This window comes from Rhinichthys klamathensis, unplaced genomic scaffold (assembly GCF_029890125.1).
Source record: "Rhinichthys klamathensis goyatoka isolate OS25496 unplaced genomic scaffold, OSU_Roscu_1.1 h1tg000819l_1, whole genome shotgun sequence".
In the NCBI taxonomy this organism is placed as follows: domain Eukaryota; kingdom Metazoa; phylum Chordata; class Actinopteri; order Cypriniformes; family Leuciscidae; genus Rhinichthys; species Rhinichthys klamathensis.
In genome coordinates this window covers 951,610-971,315 of record NW_026607205.1, presented here as the reverse complement: position 1 = coordinate 971,315, position 19,706 = coordinate 951,610, and the positions used below count along the sequence as shown (strand labels likewise).

The 19,706-nt window shown below is 40.3% G+C and overlaps 1 protein-coding gene across 3 annotated transcripts in view; it reads left to right on the top strand.

Annotated features, from left to right (window-relative positions):
• LOC130078127 (guanine nucleotide exchange factor subunit RIC1-like) overlaps window positions 1-19,706 on the top strand; it is a 42,641-nt gene extending 22,935 nt beyond the window's left edge. For all 3 annotated transcript variants that reach the window (XM_056243637.1, XM_056243636.1, XM_056243638.1), the window contains 16 exons: window positions 4,516-4,656; window positions 6,548-6,745; window positions 6,831-6,869; window positions 7,967-8,077; window positions 8,159-8,248; window positions 8,337-8,497; window positions 9,129-9,267; window positions 9,500-9,616; window positions 10,153-10,869; window positions 12,133-12,291; window positions 13,191-13,327; window positions 14,592-14,887; window positions 16,453-16,653; window positions 16,778-16,955; window positions 18,846-19,034; window positions 19,383-19,706. In XM_056243637.1, the coding sequence (XP_056099612.1) occupies window positions 4,516-4,656; window positions 6,548-6,745; window positions 6,831-6,869; window positions 7,967-8,077; window positions 8,159-8,248; window positions 8,337-8,497; window positions 9,129-9,267; window positions 9,500-9,616; window positions 10,153-10,869; window positions 12,133-12,291; window positions 13,191-13,327; window positions 14,592-14,887; window positions 16,453-16,653; window positions 16,778-16,955; window positions 18,846-19,034; window positions 19,383-19,695 (3,186 nt within the window). In that variant the 3' untranslated portion in view covers window positions 19,696-19,706. The remainder of the gene's footprint in view (window positions 1-4,515; window positions 4,657-6,547; window positions 6,746-6,830; window positions 6,870-7,966; window positions 8,078-8,158; window positions 8,249-8,336; window positions 8,498-9,128; window positions 9,268-9,499; window positions 9,617-10,152; window positions 10,870-12,132; window positions 12,292-13,190; window positions 13,328-14,591; window positions 14,888-16,452; window positions 16,654-16,777; window positions 16,956-18,845; window positions 19,035-19,382) is intronic.

Sequence of the window (19,706 nt, the reverse complement as noted above, 5' to 3'; positions counted from 1 at the left end):
CCATTTATAACCAACACAACTCCATTCATAACCAACACAACTCCATTTATAACCAACACAACTCCATTCATAACCAACACAACTGCATTCATAACCATCACAACTGCATTCATAACCAACATAACTGCATTCATAACCAACACAACTCCATTCATAACCATCACAACTCCATTCATAACCAACACAACTCCATTCATAACCAACACAACTCCATTTATAACCAACACAACTCCATTCATAACCAACACAACTCCATTCATAACCAACACAACTCCATTAATAACCAACACAACTGCATTCATAACCAACACAACTGCATTCATAACCAACACAACTCCATTCATAACCAACACAACTCCATTCATAACCAACACATCTTCATTCATAACCAACACAACTTCATTCATAACCAACACAACTACATTCATAACCAACACAACTCCATTCATAACCAACACAACTCCATTCATAACCAACACAACTCCATTCATAACCAACACAACTCCATTCATAACCAACACATCTGCATTCATAACCAACACATCTTCATTCATAACCAACACAACTTCATTCATAACCAACACAACTCCATTCATAACCAACACAACTGTATTCATAACCAACACAACTCCATTCATAACCAACACAACTCCATTCATAACCATCACAACTCCATTCATAACCAACACAACTCCATTTATAACCAACACAACTCCATTCATAACCAACACAACTCCATTTATAACCAACACAACTGCATTCATAACCAACACAACTGCATTCATAACCAACACAACTCCATTCATAACCAACACAACTCCATTTATAACCAACACAACTCCATTCATAACCAACACAACTCCATTCATAACCAACACAACTCCATTAATAACCAACACAACTCCATTAATAACCAACACAACTGCATTCATAACCAACACAACTGCATTCATAACCAACACAACTCCATTCATAACCAACACAACTCCATTCATAACCAACACAACTCCATTCATAACCAACACATCTTCATTCATAACCAACACAACTTCATTCATAACCAACACAACTACATTTATAACCAACACAACTGCATTCATAACCAACACAACTCCATTCATAACCAACACAACTCCATTCATAACCAACACAACTCCATTCATAACCATCACAACTCCATTCATAACCAACACAACTCCATTCATAACCAACACAACTCCATTCATAACCATCACAACTCCATTCATAACCAACACAACTCCATTCATAACCAACACAACTTCATTCATAACCAACACAACTCCATTCATAACCAACACAACTCCATTCATAACCAACACAACTCCATTCATAACCAACACAACTCCATTTATAACCAACACAACTCCATTCATAACCATCACAACTCCATTCATAACCAACACAACTCCATTCATAACCAACACAACTCCATTCATAACCATCACAACTCCATTCATAACCAACACAACTCCATTCATAACCAACACAACTCCATTTATAACCAACACAACTCCATTCATAACCAACACAACTCCATTTATAACCAACACAACTCCATTCATAACCAACACAACTGCATTCATAACCATCACAACTGCATTCATAACCAACATAACTCCATTTATAACCAACACAACTCCATTTATAACCAACACAACTCCATTCATAACCAACACAACTCCATTCATAACCAACACAACTCCATTCATAACCAACACAACTCCATTCATAACCATCACAACTCCATTCATAACCAACACAACTCCATTCATAACCAACACAACTGCATTCATAACCAACACAACTGAATTCATAACCAACACAACTCCATTCATAACCAACACAACTCCATTCATAACCAACACAACTCCATTCATAACCATCACAACTCCATTCATAACCAACACAACTCCATTCATAACCAACACAACTCCATTCATAACCATCACAACTCCATTCATAACCAACACAACTCCATTCATAACCAACACAACTCCATTTATAACCAACACAACTCCATTCATAACCAACACAACTCCATTCATAACCAACACAACTCCATTCATAACCAACACAACTCCATTCATAACCAACACAACTCCATTCATAACCAACACAACTCCATTCATAACCAACACAACTCCATTCATAACCAACACAACTCCATTCATAACCATCACAACTCCATTCATAACCAACACAACTCCATTCATAACCAACACAACTGCATTCATAACCAACACAACTGAATTCATAACCAACACAACTCCATTCATAACCAACACAACTCCATTCATAACCAACACAACTCCATTCATAACCAACACAACTCCATTCATAACCATCACAACTCCATTCATAACCAACACAACTCCATTCATAACCAACACAACTCCATTCATAACCATCACAACTCCATTCATAACCAACACAACTCCATTCATAACCAACACAACTCCATTTATAACCAACACAACTCCATTCATAACCAACACAACTCCATTAATAACCAACACAACTCCATTCATAACCAACACAACTCCATTCATAACCAACACAACTCCATTTATAACCAACACAACTCCATTCATAACCAACACATCTGCATTCATAACCAACACAACTCCATTCATAACCAACACAACTGTATTCATAACCATCACAACTGCATTCATAACCAACACAACTCCATTCATAACGAACACAACTCCATTCATAACCAACACAAGTCCATTTATAACCAACACAACTCCATTCATAACCAACACAACTGCATTCATAACCAACACAACTCCATTCATAACCAACACAACTCCATTCATAACCAACACAACTCCATTCATAACCAACACAACTCCATTCATAACCAACACAACTCCATTCATAACCAACACAACTCCATTAATAACCAACACAACTCCATTAATAACCAACACATCTTCATTCATAACCAACACAACTTCATTCATAACCAACACAACTACATTTATAACCAACACAACTGCATTCATAACCAACACAACTCCATTCATAACCAACACAACTCCATTCATAACCATCACAACTCCATTCATAACCAACACAACTCCATTCATAACCAACACAACTCCATTCATAACCAACACAACTCCATTAATAACCAACACAACTCCATTAATAACCAACACAACTGCATTCATAACCAACACAACTGCATTCATAACCAACACAACTCCATTCATAACCAACACAACTCCATTCATAACCAACACAACTGCATTCATAACCAACACAACTCCATTCATAACAAACACAACTCCATTCATAACCAACACAACTCCATTCATAACCATCACAACTGCATTCATAACCAACACAACTGCATTCATAACCAACACAACTGCATTCATAACCAACACAACTGCATTCATAACCAACACAACTGCATTCATAACCAACACAACTGCATTCATAACCAACACAACTGCATTCATAACCAACACAACTCCATTCATAACCAACACAACTGCATTCATAACCAACACAACTCCATTCATAACCAACACAACAAATAGTTTACTCCCAACAAAAATGAAGCACTTTTTTTTTTTGATTCTGCATGTTTCCTGTGTTATTTTAGTGTCGTTGAGATACTTTCATAGCTTTTGTTCAAATATTAAATTTGATTTGATTTTTATTAGGGCTGTCAAATGATTAATCACGATTAATCACATCCAAAATAAAAAAATTTTGTACAAAATATATGTGGGTGCACTGTGTATAATTATTTTATATATATAAATACACACACATGCTTGTATATATTTAAGAAATATTTTCATGTATATACTGTATATAGATTTATATTTAATTTATATTATATATAAATATAAATATTTTATATATAAGTAATATTTTTTTTTCTTAAATATACATGCATGTGTGTGTATTTATATATATATATAAAATAATTATACACAGTGCACCCACATATATTATGTAAAAAAAACTTTTATTTTGGATGTGATTAATCGTGATTAATCATTTGACAGCCCTAATTTTTATATTTTCTGTTGTCATTTTAATTTGAAAGTTTAAGTGACGTTGTTGTGTTTTTGTTATTTTTATTAGTTTTTTTTTTTCTTTACACTAAGGCTTCATTTGTTAACATTAGTGAACTACATTGGTTAACATTAACTACTTCTACAGCACTTATTAATCTTAGTTAAGGTCCGTTTCGACATTTACTAATACATTCTTTATTAAAAGCTGAATCTGTTAACATTAATTAACAAAGATTATTTAATGTTTTAAAAAGTAAATTGCTTCTTGTTAGTTCATGTTAACAAATGCATTAACCAATGGTAATAGTGATGTAAAGGGCGATCACACTGACAACAGACTCGAACATGCGGAGTGTCTGAGAAGTGACCGCTGTAATCCATCGGTCGGTGTGAACTGGCCTGAAGTGGCTCTGGATGCTGAGTGTGTGTGTGTGTGTGTGTGTGTGTTCAGAGCTGGGGTGTGGAGGGGTACCACCTGTGGGTGATCAGCAGCTCAGACTCTACTCCTGTGGAAGGAGACGAGAAGCTCCAACAGGCCGGCATCCTGCAGTTCCAGTTCATCAAGAGCGCGCTGACCGTCAACCCGTGCACGGTGAGACACACACACACACACATCACAGTCACTGGTGTAATGCCTCACTGTTACACTGCTCATGAACACCTCCTGCACGTGTGATCAGAGTCTGATGTGTTTCAGCTCCTCTAGGACTCTTAACCCTCTAGGCGCCACGGCCGAGTTTACTCGACAAGACGCGACACTGAATAAAACGGGCGATTTTGTCAAATTGGGTGTCAAATTTCGTTCGACCTCCCCTCCACTGGATGGCAGACATGTCATACTTCATCCCCGAATCAAAAAAACGTCATGCTTCTATACAAAATGTTCGAGTTAGAGCGCATTGAATCAGTGCGATCAAAAGCGGAGCTAGTGTGAGAGTAAGCCATTTTATCAGATCCTCTCCGCAATCGCGGCGACGGTATTGTGGTGGAGACTCTGTCTAATACCACTGGGTATGTTAGACGAGGTCGAAGTATTCATAGGACAGTTACGAGGCAACGTGGAGGCAGGGTGAGGAGTCGCAATGACAATGACAGTAGTCCGAGCTGTGCACACTCGATCTGGCCGCGCTGCTCGTATCATCTCACTCGTGATCTGTGCGAGTGAGTGTTTGAACTAAACAGGTCTTGTCTACTTGAGTTTGTATGTCAAATGAATAATATATATGTGCCCCATACATGGAATCAGAGTGCCTACTGTATTTAGTAAATGGAAAATCTCTACAGCAAAAGGCCAACCACTACATGCATTCGGTTTGTTTCTACCATTTATTAGTAATGATTTACACAGTTTGTTTACTAGTTTGAGCATTCAGTATTGTGCAATATAGCATACAGAAGGTGATGGACATTTTGGGGGGAAAGAAGTGCTGCATTTTATCATTTAAACATGTGACTTTTCATGAAAATTCTATAATCCAAGATTGCCACCACCATATGACGTCAAAATATGCAAATTAGATGGGAAAATGTCATCCCTACATAAACTTTGGGTCATCCTTAATATTTCTCTAATTTACAGAAAGTCTCTATCTTTTATCACTTTTAAGATATAGCCTTTCGAAATTAAGATGTAAAAATCGAACGTTTTAGGAAAAAACCTCTGGCGCCTAAAGGGTTAAGTTGAGAAAAAGATTTTTAATGTTTCCAGATGTAGTTTTAGATTACTTGGTAACACTTTACAATAAGGTTCATTAGTTGACATTTTTTAATGTATTATCTAACATGAACTAACAATGAGCAATACATATTTTTTAATTTTTGTTAATGTTAGTTAATAAAAATACAGCTGTTCATGTTAGTTCACAGTGCAGTAACTAATGTTAACAAATACAACCTTTGATTATAATAATCTATTAGTAAATGTTGAAATTAATATTAACTGAGATTAATAAGTGCTGTAGAAGTATTGTTCATTCTTAGTTCATGTTAACTACGGTAGTTAACTAATGTTAACTAATGAACCGTATTAAGTGTTACCTTATTTATTGAAGATAAACTTTGTAAAAAAGGGTCTTAACATTAGTTAATGCATTGGCTAACATGAACTAATAATGAGGGTGTCTGTTTGCGTGTGTTTGCGTGCTTGTTTGTTTGCATGCGTGTGCGTGTGTTTGTGTGTTTGTGTGTGTGCGTGTGTGTGTGTGTGTGTGTGTGTGTGTGCGTGCTTGTTTGCGTGCGCGTGTGTGTGTGTGTTTGTGTGTGTGTTTGTGTGTGTGTGTGTGTGTGTGTGCTTGTTTGTGTGTGTGTGTGTGTGTGTGTGTGTGTGTGTGTGTGTGTGTGTGCTTGTTTGCGTGTGTGTGTGTGTGTGCTTGTTTGCGCGTGTGTGTGTGTGTGTGTGTGTGTGTGTGTGTGTGTGTGTGTGTGTGTGTGTGTGTGTGTGTGTGTGTGTGTGTGTGTGTGTGTGTGTGTGTGTGTGTGATCAGAGTAACCAGGAGCAGGTGCTGCTGCAGGGAGAGGACCGCCTGTATCTGACCTGTGGAGACCCGACTCAGGCTCACAGCGGGTCGGACAAGAGCTCGTCTCGGGACACTGGGACTCCTCTGCACCGGCCCTCGGCCTCCACGCCGCTCTCTCAGGGGCTCAGCACTTTACTGGGACACAAGCACTGGCAGGTGGTTCAGGTACGTCACCACACACTCCCAGCTCGATCACACACTCCAGATCCTTCATCTCAGACTCTGAAATGTGCTTCTGTTCCTCCTGCAGATCCACAGCACATATCTGGAGACGAACTGGCCCATCAGGGTAAGAGCCTCACACTGCGCTCATGTTATAAACACCTAATACTGGTTTATACTAGAAGACTATTTTAAACTGTTTAAACCTTGTATGATCTATAATATGTGCACCACAATACATGTATTACCTCATGCAACATGCAATATGACTTTAATGGTTATATATTCAAAGTGCAATATATACATCTCAATATAAACTAGCATTCAGCAGTTTGGGGTCAGTAAAATCAATACTTTAATTCTACAAGAATGCAGTAAAACGACAATAAATACATTTATAATATTACAAAAGATTATATTTCAAATAAATGCTGTTCTTTTAAACATTATATTCATCAAAGAATCCTGTTAAAAAAATATATTGTAATTTCCACAAAAATATTCATTGTTTTAAAAATTGATTATAATCGTACATTTTTCTTGATCATCAGATCCTCATATTAGAGTGATTTGTGAAGGATCATGTGACACTGAAGACTGGAGTAATGATGCTGAAAATACAGCTTTGATCACAGGAATAAATTACACTTTACTGTATATTCACATAGAAAACAGATGTTTAACATTGCAATATTATTTCACAATTTTGCTGTTTTTACTGTATTTTTGATCAAATAAATGCAGCCTTGGTGAGCAGAAAATCTTACCAACCCCTTTTTGAACTTTTTTGACTGTAGTGTACATTTGATTAATCAAGGCGATATATTTATGTGTATGTCTTGGTCTATATACTTGTAATTCTTCATTTTGAATGTTTAAGTGTCCCTTGTTAACTGAAAGCTGAGTTTCACTTTTCTTTCTTTTTCATAACCGCACAAGTTTGTAATATTAAGATTCTCCTCGTAGATGTTTGCCTCGGTTCATGGCGTATAACTCTTCAACAAAAACTTTTTATAATCCCTTTGGGGTAAAAACTAATAAAATCCAGAACCAGCGCTGCTAAAAAAGTGGGCGGGCACTAATGCTCTTTATAGATATAGATGTGCAAATGTGGGCGGTCATATGTTAATGAGCTTTTCACTGTTACATTTGGTTCCAAAAATGCAGTTTTTCATGAAACGCATGGTTTAATCTTGCTGTGTGTGTGTGTGTGTGTGTGTTTAGTTTGCAGCGATAGACTGGTCTGGTCAGTGTGTGGCCGTCGCCGGTCGCCGAGGATTTGCACATTATTCCTTATATTCCAGGAAATGGAAACTGTTTGGTAACGTCACACAGGTAAACGCCCCTCCATCAGTGTGTTTTCATTTAAAAGGTAAAAGCCTGTGATGAAAACGTTCTATAATCATGTGTTTTCAGGAGCAGAATATGGCGGTGACGGGCGGCCTCGCGTGGTGGAACGACTTTGTTGTTATTGCGTGTTATAATTTCATCGACCGGCAGGAAGAGGCAAGAACTCTTGCATTAGTGTTCCTCTGATGTCTCAGTATTGATCTGTGTGTGTGTGATGGACTGTCTTGTGTCTTCATGGCTTTAGCTGAGGCTGTACGTGCGCTCCGCTAACCTGGATAACGCGTTTGCTAGCGTCACCAAACTTCACGCCGACACGCTGTTGCTGAACGTGTTTCGTAACGTGGTGATTCTGTTCCGGGCCGACTGCTCTATCTGCCTGTACAGCATCGAGAGACGGCACGACAGGTGACACACACACACACACACACACTGACCAAGATCATCTGGAATTAATGGACTAGTTTATTTGGAAATAATCCCTTAAAAAGCCAGCAATTGTTATTAAACCCTGTCATCATGAAATTCACTGATGCTACATTTAACACAAAAAAACACAGATAAAGAAAAGACACATTTAGAAATGCTATATACATACATTTATATATTGTATATAAATGTTATATATATATATATATATATATGTATACTGTATGTGTGTGTTTATATAATTTATATTTATTTATTTATGTATAGTTTAATGTTGTTTTTTGTTTTTCTAAATGCATTTATATTTTTATATAAAACATATATTAAAAGTTAGCTTTTTCTTAAGTCTCTTTTCTTTTCGGAGGATCAATCCTGTATTTCCAAACCTTGATTTTTGTCATCACAATAATGGAAAATGTCAAGCAATAGAAAGGGTGGATAATTATATTTAATTTCAAGCACTTTGGCGCTCCATAGATATGACCCAGAATGCCATTTTCTTTAGACTAATTTATGTTTCTTGTACACAAGTGTTTTGTAAGTTGGCTGGATGTTTGTTGTATTTGTCTTGAACATGTCTTGATGTTTCGGCGTGTGTGTGTGTCATCAGCCCGAGCCCGTCGGCCAGTGTGGAGCTGTTGCAGGAGGTCTCGATGTCTCGTTATATTCCTCACCCTGGTTTAGTCGTGTCTGTGACCCTCACATCAGTGCGGACTGAGACCGGGATCACACTCAAAGCCCCGCAGCAGGTACACATGCTCACACTCATGCTCACACTCATGCTCACACTCATGCACACTCTCACACACACACGCACACTCTCGCGCACTCATGCACACTCACACACTCATGCACACTCTCGCACACTCATGCTCACACTCACGCACACTCATGCACACTCACACACTCACGCACACACTCACGCTCACACTTACGCACACACTCCTGCATGCGTACTCATGGCCCGTGTGTGTGTGTCAGGCCTGTTCGGCTGAGAGTATCCTGTTGAATTTGGCTGGTCAGCTGATCATGCTGCAGAGAGACCGATCCGGGCCACAGGTGCGAGAGAAGGACACGCCAGCCAATCAGACGATGCTGGTGAGTCTGATGCCCCGCCCCTCATCCTGATCCAATAGAGCACAAGAGTTCGGTTCTGTGTGGAAAGATCTCATTCCTTTTCTTGATAAGGAAATAATTAATAATAAGGTATCTGTTTAGGACAGACGTACCGTGAGGTTGTTAATCAATGATATATGCTTTTGTTATTTCAGCTTTTTATTTAATTTTTTATAATCATGTTTAACGGCAGTATTCCTGGTGAAAAAACTACATTACCCATGATTCTGCTGAGAAATCTCCACCAATCAGAGAATCATGACAAGCAAATTACGCCAAAAAACCCGCCAACTCTCATGATGCACTTCAAATATATGTAAACATATATACTTGATTATGCAAATTACATAACCAAGTCAATCTCCCTATGCTCTCAAAGACAATCATTTTTTGTGGCTTTAACAGAGACTTAAAAATCGCCTACAAAGTGGGCGGCGCTGTTGCGCTCCCTAAATGTCAATCTGTGATCGTGATCCATTCTCTCTGTCTGTTAACTAACGCGTGTCTCCCTCCGTCAGCCGTTCTGTGCGCCGGTGGTTCTGGCCCAGTGTGTGGAGAACGTGTGGACCACCTGCCGAAGCAACCGCAAGAAACGCCACCTGATGGAGGCGCTGTGGCTCTCGTGCGGAGAGGCGGGGATGAAGGTGTGGCTCCCTCTGTTTCCCAGAGACCACCGCAAACCCCACTCGTTCCTGTCGCGCCGCATCATGCTACCCTTCCACATCAACATCTACCCGCTAACCGTGCTCTTCGAGGACGCGCTAATCCTCGGCGCCTCCAACGAGACCATGCTATTCGACGGCCTGAGCTCGTCCTCCGAGCCACTGGAGACGCTCTTCCCGTTTTGCACGGTGGAACGAACATCTCAGATCTATCTCCATCACATCTTACGCCAGCTGCTAATGCGTAACCTGGGCGAGCAGGCGCTCATGCTAGCGCAGTCGTGCGCGGCGCTGCCGTACTTCCCGCACGTGCTGGAGCTCATGGTGCACGTGGTTCTGGAGGAGGAGGCCACGTCTCGAGAGCCCATCCCCGACCCGCTGCTGCCCACCGTGGCCAAGTTCGTCACCGAGTTCCCACTGTTCCTGCAGACCATCGTTCACTGCGCGCGCAAGACCGAGTACGCGCTGTGGAACTACCTGTTCGCCGCCGTCGGGAACCCCAAAGACCTGTTCGAGGAGTGTCTGATGGCGCAGGATCTGGACACGGCCGCGTCGTACCTGATCATCCTGCAGGTGAGGCCTAAACACACAATTGAAGAACAAAACACTTGATGTATACTTTGAAAATACTGGAAAAATACACTTCATTATCTGTAGTTGCTCACCATTTATGTTTATCTATTTGACATCTTCAGTAGTTAAATCCACTTTAAATGGTCTGTGATTAAATCAATAAATAAAGTAAAATATTTTCATGTAAAGATGCATTAAAGGAAGTATTTTGTAAGATGGACCCAGGAAAACTTTTTAATAGTTATAATAGTGATAAAATTTATCATCACAAGTACACTACCAGTCAAAAGTTTTGGATTGGTAAGATTTGTTTGTTTTTTTAAAAGAAGTCTCTTCTGCACACCAAGGCTTAATTAAAAAATACAACAACAATAAACAGAAATATTGTGAAATATTATTATAATGATCAATTACCTGATCATCCTCTAGGTGAGTCCCAAACAAGAAATAAACACCCAATTTAAGAACAAAACACTTGATGTATACTTTGAAAATACTGAAAAAGTAAATAAAATACTCTTGAAATAAGTCACCATTATCTGTAGTTGCATCTTCAGTAGTTTAACCCACTTTAAATGGTCTGTGATGTAATAAATAAATACATTCAATTAAACGGTTTAATGTAAAGAAACATTAAAGGAAGTATTTTTTAAGATGGACCCTGGACATTTTTATAGTTTTTATCACATGTACACTTCCAGTCAACAGTTTTGGATTGGTAAGATTTTTAATGTTTTTAAAAGAAGTCTCTTCTGCTCACCAAGGCTGTGTTTATTTGATTAAAAATACAAAAAACAGTAATACTGTGAAATATTATTACAGTGTAAATAATCAGTTTTCTATGTGAATATACTGTAAAGTGTAATTTATTCCTGTGATCAAAGCTGAATGTTCAGCATCATTACTCCAGTCTTCAGTGTCACATGATCATATGCACAAGAAACATTTCTCATTATTAGCAATGTTGAAAACAGTTATTTAAGTACATTAGATTTATTGATGAATAAGATGTTCAAAAGAACAGCATTTATCTGAAATAGAAAGCTTGAATAAAGAAAATTAATTTCACTAAATATACGATTGTTCATGTGACCTCTCACTCAGGTTTGTGTTGATAATCATGTATATAATATATCATATTTGATCATTTACACTGATTGTATGACCTAATGGAACTGTCCTAAACAGCTTTTTCGTAATAGAGGGGGCATCTAATTGAATAATCCTATTTTATTCATGTTATTTTATGATATTTGTATGCAGAATATGGAGGTTCCAGCGGTGAGCCGTCAACACGCCACTCTGCTCTTCAACACGGCCCTCGAACAGGGCAAGTGGGATCTGTGTCGTCACATGATCCGCTTCCTGAAGGCCATTGGTTCAGGGGAGAACGAGACTCCGCCCAGCACACCCACCACACAGGTGAGCAGACCACAGATGGTGTGTGTGTGTGTGTGTGTGTGTGTGTGTGCATGGTGTTGAGTAGGGGTGTCACGATTCTCCAAATCCTCGATTCGATTAAATGTTCGATTCTAAGGTCACGGTTCGATTCGATTCTCGATTTTTACATTTATTTTTTTTAATAATAATAATAATAATTCATTTTTAGACTAGACTTTTATGCAATATAATATCTGACCTTTGTTCAAATGACCACACTACATTGTCAAATTTAAAACATTTATTAACAATATAATGTAACAATAACTTATATCTTCAGTCAATTGGGAACTTAAGCAAAATAACCTGCCGTCTAGTTTCTCTTTTGTAAGGGCAGTCTTTACAGGAGATGACATTCAAGTTCACAACAAAACAAACAGTTGTTGTTTAACAGATAAATCTGTGTTTTTGTGGTGCCTGCGGAGATGCCCTGCCGTGGAAGAATATGGTACACGCACATAGCAGAGTTAGCAAACTGTGGCTTTTTTGAAGCGTGAACGTTGTCAACATAACTCACTGGAAATCCCAAATACTTCCACACCGGCGACTTCAATGAAAGAGGAGGGGGTTCAAGCTCTGTCGATGGGTCTCCTGCGTCTGCTATCTTTTGACTGGCTGGAGCTAAGTTAGAGGAGGTTGACTCGCAGCACTTCAACACGTGTGTTTGTTTCCGTTTGGCACGCCGGCCGGACGTCACATGAGGGCGTGGCAGCAGCGACCACTCCATTTTTTAATTCGAAGCTCGAGATTGTGACTTAATTTCGGTCGATTTCGATTTAAAATTGAAATCGTGACACCCTTACTGTTGAGATGCTCGTGTTGAAGCTCATGTGCTGATTGGAGATGTGTGTGTGTGTGTGTGTGTGTGTGTGTGTGTGCAGGAGCAGAGCTCTACGGGAGGCTTTGAGTTCTTCCGTAACCGCAGCATCAGTATGTCTCAGTCTGCCGACGGCATCGCAGGAGGGAAGTTCAACCTGCAGAAAACCCTGAGCATGCCCTCTGGCCCGTCCTGCAAAGGGTAACACACACACACACACACACACACACACACACACACACTACACACATGCAGATACAGGGCTCGACATAACGCTTGTCCGGGACAAGAAGGGGAAAGTACCACACACGCAGGACATCAGTTCTGACTGGATCGCTTCCCAAATCGTCACCATCGTACATTTTTGTCTAGTTTTTATTCGTTGACGAAAATGTCAATAGATTCATTCGTCGTAGCCGTCTGATAGATGTACCGCTGAACCAGTCTCCGGGTGAGTAGCCGGCCAGTGATCGTAACTATAGTAACAGCATGAGAATACACGCTTAGTTGTTGTCAGCGCTTGGTCGGTTAATTTTGGCATTTTCTAAGTTAGCCTAATAGACCAATTTCGAGCCGACGTCACAGTTACGTCGCGGCGCTAGCTGGAGGCAAACCAAAGGGAAAACTGGAAAATCCGGCCAATACAAACCAGCACAGATTCGGCTACATAATAAGGAGCTTAAATTATTATTATTATTATTATTAAATGTCATCTTGTTGTGTTGTTGGGTGCAAGAATCGATGAAAAATGAATATGCTGTATCTGGAATTTGTATTTCTAGAAAATATTCACATCATTAACATCGCACCGTGATGTCACTCTTTACATGGTCGTCTTCTCGGCGCTGGCGCGGCAGAACTGCGGATCACACACACAAGTCTTTACATGAGCATTCAGCACATAGTTATAGACATCTAAAGATTTACATGCCCTCCGTTTCTCTTTACGCTCGGTTTCTCTATCAGGTAACGTTAGGTGTAGAAGTCAGGCCACTCAACCGGAGGTAGCGTTAGCGTTAATCCTGTCAGATCGTCCATCATTGACAGCTTGTACAGTACGGGTCGGCCAATCTGGTTCCGTCCGTTAAAATTAACTTCTGCAAATAACAATCACGGTCCTGGACACTGAGTGACCTTACACATTAAGATAAAATCAGATTTTCTCCAGTCATTGTAAAAAAACAAGCTAACAAAACTTGCAAACTAGCGTTAGAGAAGCAGCCAGGGGGATCGTTCTGCCTCCACCTAAGCTCCGCCCACAGAAACGTCACCATGTTTACCAACTGAAAATTGGTCTATAGGCTAGTAATAAATGAACACGCATACAAAAATGTCTTTCGTCCTGTAAGCGTCCTGGAGAATATTTCTGTTAGTCCTAAACACATTTTCTATCGTCCCCAGGACGTTAGTTTCCAGCCCTGGGAGAGCGCTTATATGATGTGTGTGTGTGTGTGTGTGTCCTCAGGGGCGAGCGCTGGTGTAAGGACACGGACTCCGCGGAGAACCTCTACATTGACCTGATGCTGTGGAGACACGCGCGGCTGCTGCTGGAGCAGGTCCGGCTGCGGGACCTCGGCTGCTTCTCCGCTCAGCTGGGCTTCGAGCTGATTGGCTGGCTGTGTCGGGAGCGCACGCGAGTGGCTCGCGTCGAGGATTTCGTCACCGCGCTCAAATGCCTGCACAAGGACTTCCTGTGGCCGTTTCCTGTCATCCCAGCATGCTCTGTTAGCTCGCCGCTGAAGAACGGACGCTGCCGCTCAGGTGTGTGAATGAGTTTCCCTCCAGTTATGGCATAACAATGTGTATCACAAGGCCGCTTTTAAACTGCAAATGTTAATATGTATATTAAAAATTATCTTTATTTTAATATATAATTGGGTCTCATTCATGAAACAGTGATTTGCGCGTAAAGAGACCTTCCCGAAAACTCATCTCCTGATTCCCAAATACTTCGTAAACGTCAGATGTGATAGTGAAATGTGTGTGTGTGTGTTAATGAATTCCAATCAGTCGTAAATGGGACGCGCGTGCACGCTCATTCTCAATTACCATAAATCCCGCCCATTTAATCCGACTGACAACTATATATGGGCATCATATTATGACACCAAACGAAGGATTTCAACATGTCTTCTCAAAAGCGAATGAAAAAGAAAAATTTCTCAGATGCAGAAATCAAAGTTTTATTATCAGAAGTTCATTCAAAACACCACATTTTATTTTCAAGCGTACATAGTGGCGTATCAGGTCCTAAAGAAAGAAGCTTGGCATCATTACAGATGCAGTTACTGGAGTTTCATCTGTTAATCAAACAGTCCCAGAAGTAAAAAGAAAAACTGGATGTAATTACTATATATATTAGGGCTGGGTAAAAAAATATCGATTTCTCCATGTTAATCGATTCTCATTTTTACGAACCGATATCGATTCTTAAATCTCAAGAATCGATTAGTCATCCTGTTTTAATTTGATGAATGAATGGAACATTGTAGAGCGCATCCAATCCAATAAATCGCAATAATCTCTGTGCTTTGTTACTATTGATACTAAATAAAGTCTCAAATTTCAAATTACGTCCATTTTCTGACGTTTACGAAGTATTTGTGAATCAGGAGAAGAGTTTTCGGGAAGGTCTCTTTACACGCAAATCACTCTCATATTTACTCGTATATTTACGAATGTTTCATGTATGAGACCCAATGTGTGTACGTATATATGAAATGTTTTTCTCTAAATGTTGTATATATACCCTTCTGCGACCTTATGGACATTTTTGTCTTTCAGTTTTTTTATCATGTTGATTGTGTTAATGCTAACTGCATACATTTTGGCACAAGTGTGTATTTTTATTGGAATTGAAGTATTTCACCCCCATTTACTTTAATAAATCTATTTTGCACTAGTAACAAAAAATCGTTCCTCTGCTATGATTAATCCCAGGGCCGTTTAACTATAAAATGATGCAATCTTTGTCTTTCATTCTGTTGACAAGGCTTCAAAATTACAAATGTTTTTGTTTAGATTTATGGCTTTAATTTTCTAGCAGTTTTAGAGTTCAACATGTTTCATGAAATATATATATTCTTTATAAAATATTGTTCATAAATAATTTTCTTAAACTTCTATAACTTTTGTGTCACTTTTACACTTCAACAATAATCCACCAAGTGTCTTCTTTAAAATGAGACCAAGCTTTACATTTTTATGACAGTTTTTTTGACAACGATATTTTTGTCCTCTATGTGTAATTTTTTTTTAATTGGCTTAAGATTCTATATAAATGAACTCTATGACTGAAATCACATGAACTCTCTCTCTCTCCGTAGTGTTGAGTTCTCGTTTGCTGAAGTCTCAGTCTGCGGACAGTTTGCTGAACAGTGACATGGACACCACGCCCCCTCAGGTCACGCCAGCCAATCACAGCTGGCTTGACGGTTTGGGGGCGGTGCCTAAGGAACTAGACTCCGCCTCCTCTCACGGAGGACCGCAGACCCAGGAGGCTTTTCTCTCTCCTCTTATTAACAAAGGTAAGAGAATCAAATCTCTCTCGTTCTCTCTCTCTCTCTCTCTCTCTCTCTCTCTCTCTCTCTCTCTCTCTCTTTCTCTCATTCTTTCGCTCTCTCTTATGTTTCTTTTGATTCACCTGTTCAGGAGAGGAGTACAGCATCGGTTCAGCCACGGACCTCACTGAGACCAGTTCAGTGGTGGATGGTGATTGGACGATGGTGGATGAGAATTTCTCCACCCTCAGTCTCAGCCAATCAGAGCTGGAGCACATCTCTATGGAGCTGGCCAATAAAGGGCCTAACAAGAGCCAAGTGCAGCTCCGGTGAGTGTTCATGAGATCATCACCCGATAACCAATCTAATCACTGACCGTGTTTGGGGCTTTAATGCTTGAATTTGACTTTTTGAAATGTAAGTCCTGGAAAACCCTTGAAAACAGACATATTTGTGAAAAGGTACTTGAAAAGTGCTTGATTTTGTTAAAATTTATTGATAAAACAATCTTTTCACACAAAATGAACGCTGTAGCCGTCTGATATTCTGCATGACTAGTGTGATATTGCTCATAAATATCCAAGTATATGATACAGCTTTCATTTTTGAGGTCAATCAAAAATCAGTTTGAAAAAAATGATTTTTGATAAAACTGATATCTTTATCATAGTATCCTTTCAATGGTTAACCCTTTAGGCGCCAGAGGTTTTTTTCCTAAAACGTTCGATTTTGACATCTTAATTTCAAAAGGCTATATCTTAAAAGTGATAAAAGATAGAGACTTTCTGTAAATTAGAGAAATATTAAGGATGACCCAAAGTTTATGTAGGGATTACATTTTCCCATCTAATTTGCATATTATGACGTCATATGGTGGCGGCAATCTTGGATTATAGAATTTTCATGAAAAGTCACATGTTTAAATGATAAAATGCAGCACTTCTTTCCCCCCAAAATGTCCATCACCTTCTGTATGTTATATTGCACAATACTGAATGCTCAGGTATATAGTAACTAGTAAACAAACTGTGTAAATCATTACTAATAAATGGTAGAAACAAACCGATTTTCCATTTACTACATACAGTAGGCACTCTGATTCCATGTATGGGGCACATATATATTATTCATATGACACACAAACTCAAGTAGACAAGACCTGTTTAGTTCAAACGCTCACTCGCACAGATCACGAGTGAGATGACACGAGCAGCGCGGCCAGATCGAGTGTGCACAGCTCGGACTGCTGTCAGTGTCATTGCGGAGAGGATCTGATAACATGGCTCACTCGCACACTAGCTCCGCTTTTGATCGCACTGATTCAATGCGCTCTAACTCGAACATTTTGTATAGAAGCATGACGTTTTTTTGATTTGGGGATGAAGTATGACATGCCTGCCATCCAGTAGAGGGGAGGTCGAACGAAATTTGACACCCAATTTGACAAAATCGGCCGTTTTATTCAGTGTCGCGTCTTGTCAAGTAAACTCGGCCGTGGCGCCTAGAGGGTTAAAGTTCCACAGTCATTTCATCCGCTGCTACCCTGGGAAAACGCAGACAACTTCCGGCAAATGTAGATTTGCTCTGAAAGTTAGTCTGGCAAAGAGCTCATTCAAGCCCATTTGCAATCCGTCGAAATCGCGGCACCAATCAGAAGCGTTGGGGCGGGCTTTACACGATGACGACAGCGCTGGGATTTTGAAGCAGATTTTGTAGCCTACATTACAAAGATGGATGCCGCCGTCGAACATCACTCGTTCGAATCAGCTATCGCGTCTGTTTTAAGCCATTTAAACGTTTCCTTTTTGTTAAAAACCGAGCAAAGAACAACACTCGGCGCTCTGCATACGTCATCTCCTTCATCGCTCTGATTGGGTTTAGGTCTATCCGCGACGTCCGTTGGTGACGCCCCTCTGGAAATGATTTGTCTATGATGCTTTGCCAGACCATAACTCAGTTACAACTGAGAAAGGTCTGGTTTTAACCAGACTAATCCGCTGCGCTTTATTTGTACCATTTTTTGGTTTTGGTCTTTTTTTTTTGTTGATCTATTTACCTTTTATAGAATTTGAAAGATAATAAAGATATTGTTTGATAAGTGAGATCTCTGATTGTAGTGCTTGAAAACCAAAAAAGTAGAGCTTGAAAAGTCCTTGGATTTCCTCTCTTAGTGTCTGTACGAACCCTGGTTCTCATGTGTGTGTGTGTGTGTGTGTCAGGTATCTCCTGCACGTGTTCATGGAGGCGGGCTGTCTGGAGTGGTGTGTGATCATCGGGCTGATCTTGCGGGACGCCAGCGTGATCAAGCAGGTGGTGGGCTTCTTGGACAGTGCCGAGGTGCCGGCTGAGACGGTGCAGAGCATCAGAGCCGGGCTGAGGGCCGTCGACCTCTGGGTCTCCTCTGATTGGTCAGTGTTATACAGCCGAGATCAGGCGCTTTGAGTGAGAAAATCAAATGATGAAGAAAAGTTTGAAAAGTTTGAAAAGTTTGAAACTTTTCACTACCGTTGAAAAGTTTAGGGTCGGCAAGATTTATTTGTTATTGAACAGTCTCTTATTTATTTGACCAAAAATACATAAATTATTACAATTAAAAATTTCTGTTTTCTATGGAAGCTTGTCACGCTTTATAAATGAAGGTGACTTGACCCATAACCCATATGTATAATGTTTAAGAAGCTTCACTCATTGATTAATGTTGCGATGGACGTGTTTATTTCATGTTATACTTCCTCTCTGATGTCACTTCCTGTCAGCTTGGGCTACAAGCCGTTCCTGCACCTGATTGGCCCGCAGCTGCTGAAGCTCTCAGAGGTTCCCGAGGAGCCGGTTCAGCCGGAGCCGTTCCAGCCGAGCGGGGCCTCGGAGCCCGAGCCCAGAGCCGAGGACGCCCGCGGGGTCGTGACCTCTGCCCACCCGCTGCGACCCCGCGGGGTCGTGACCTCTGCCCACCCGCTGCCCCTGGACGGCCCCTGTGGAGCCGGCGCTCGACCCCTGGAGGACACGCCCGAGGAGCCCGAGCAGCAGGAGGCCCTGGAGGAGGGGGCGTACGACTGCACACTCTCATGAGTGTGAGTGTG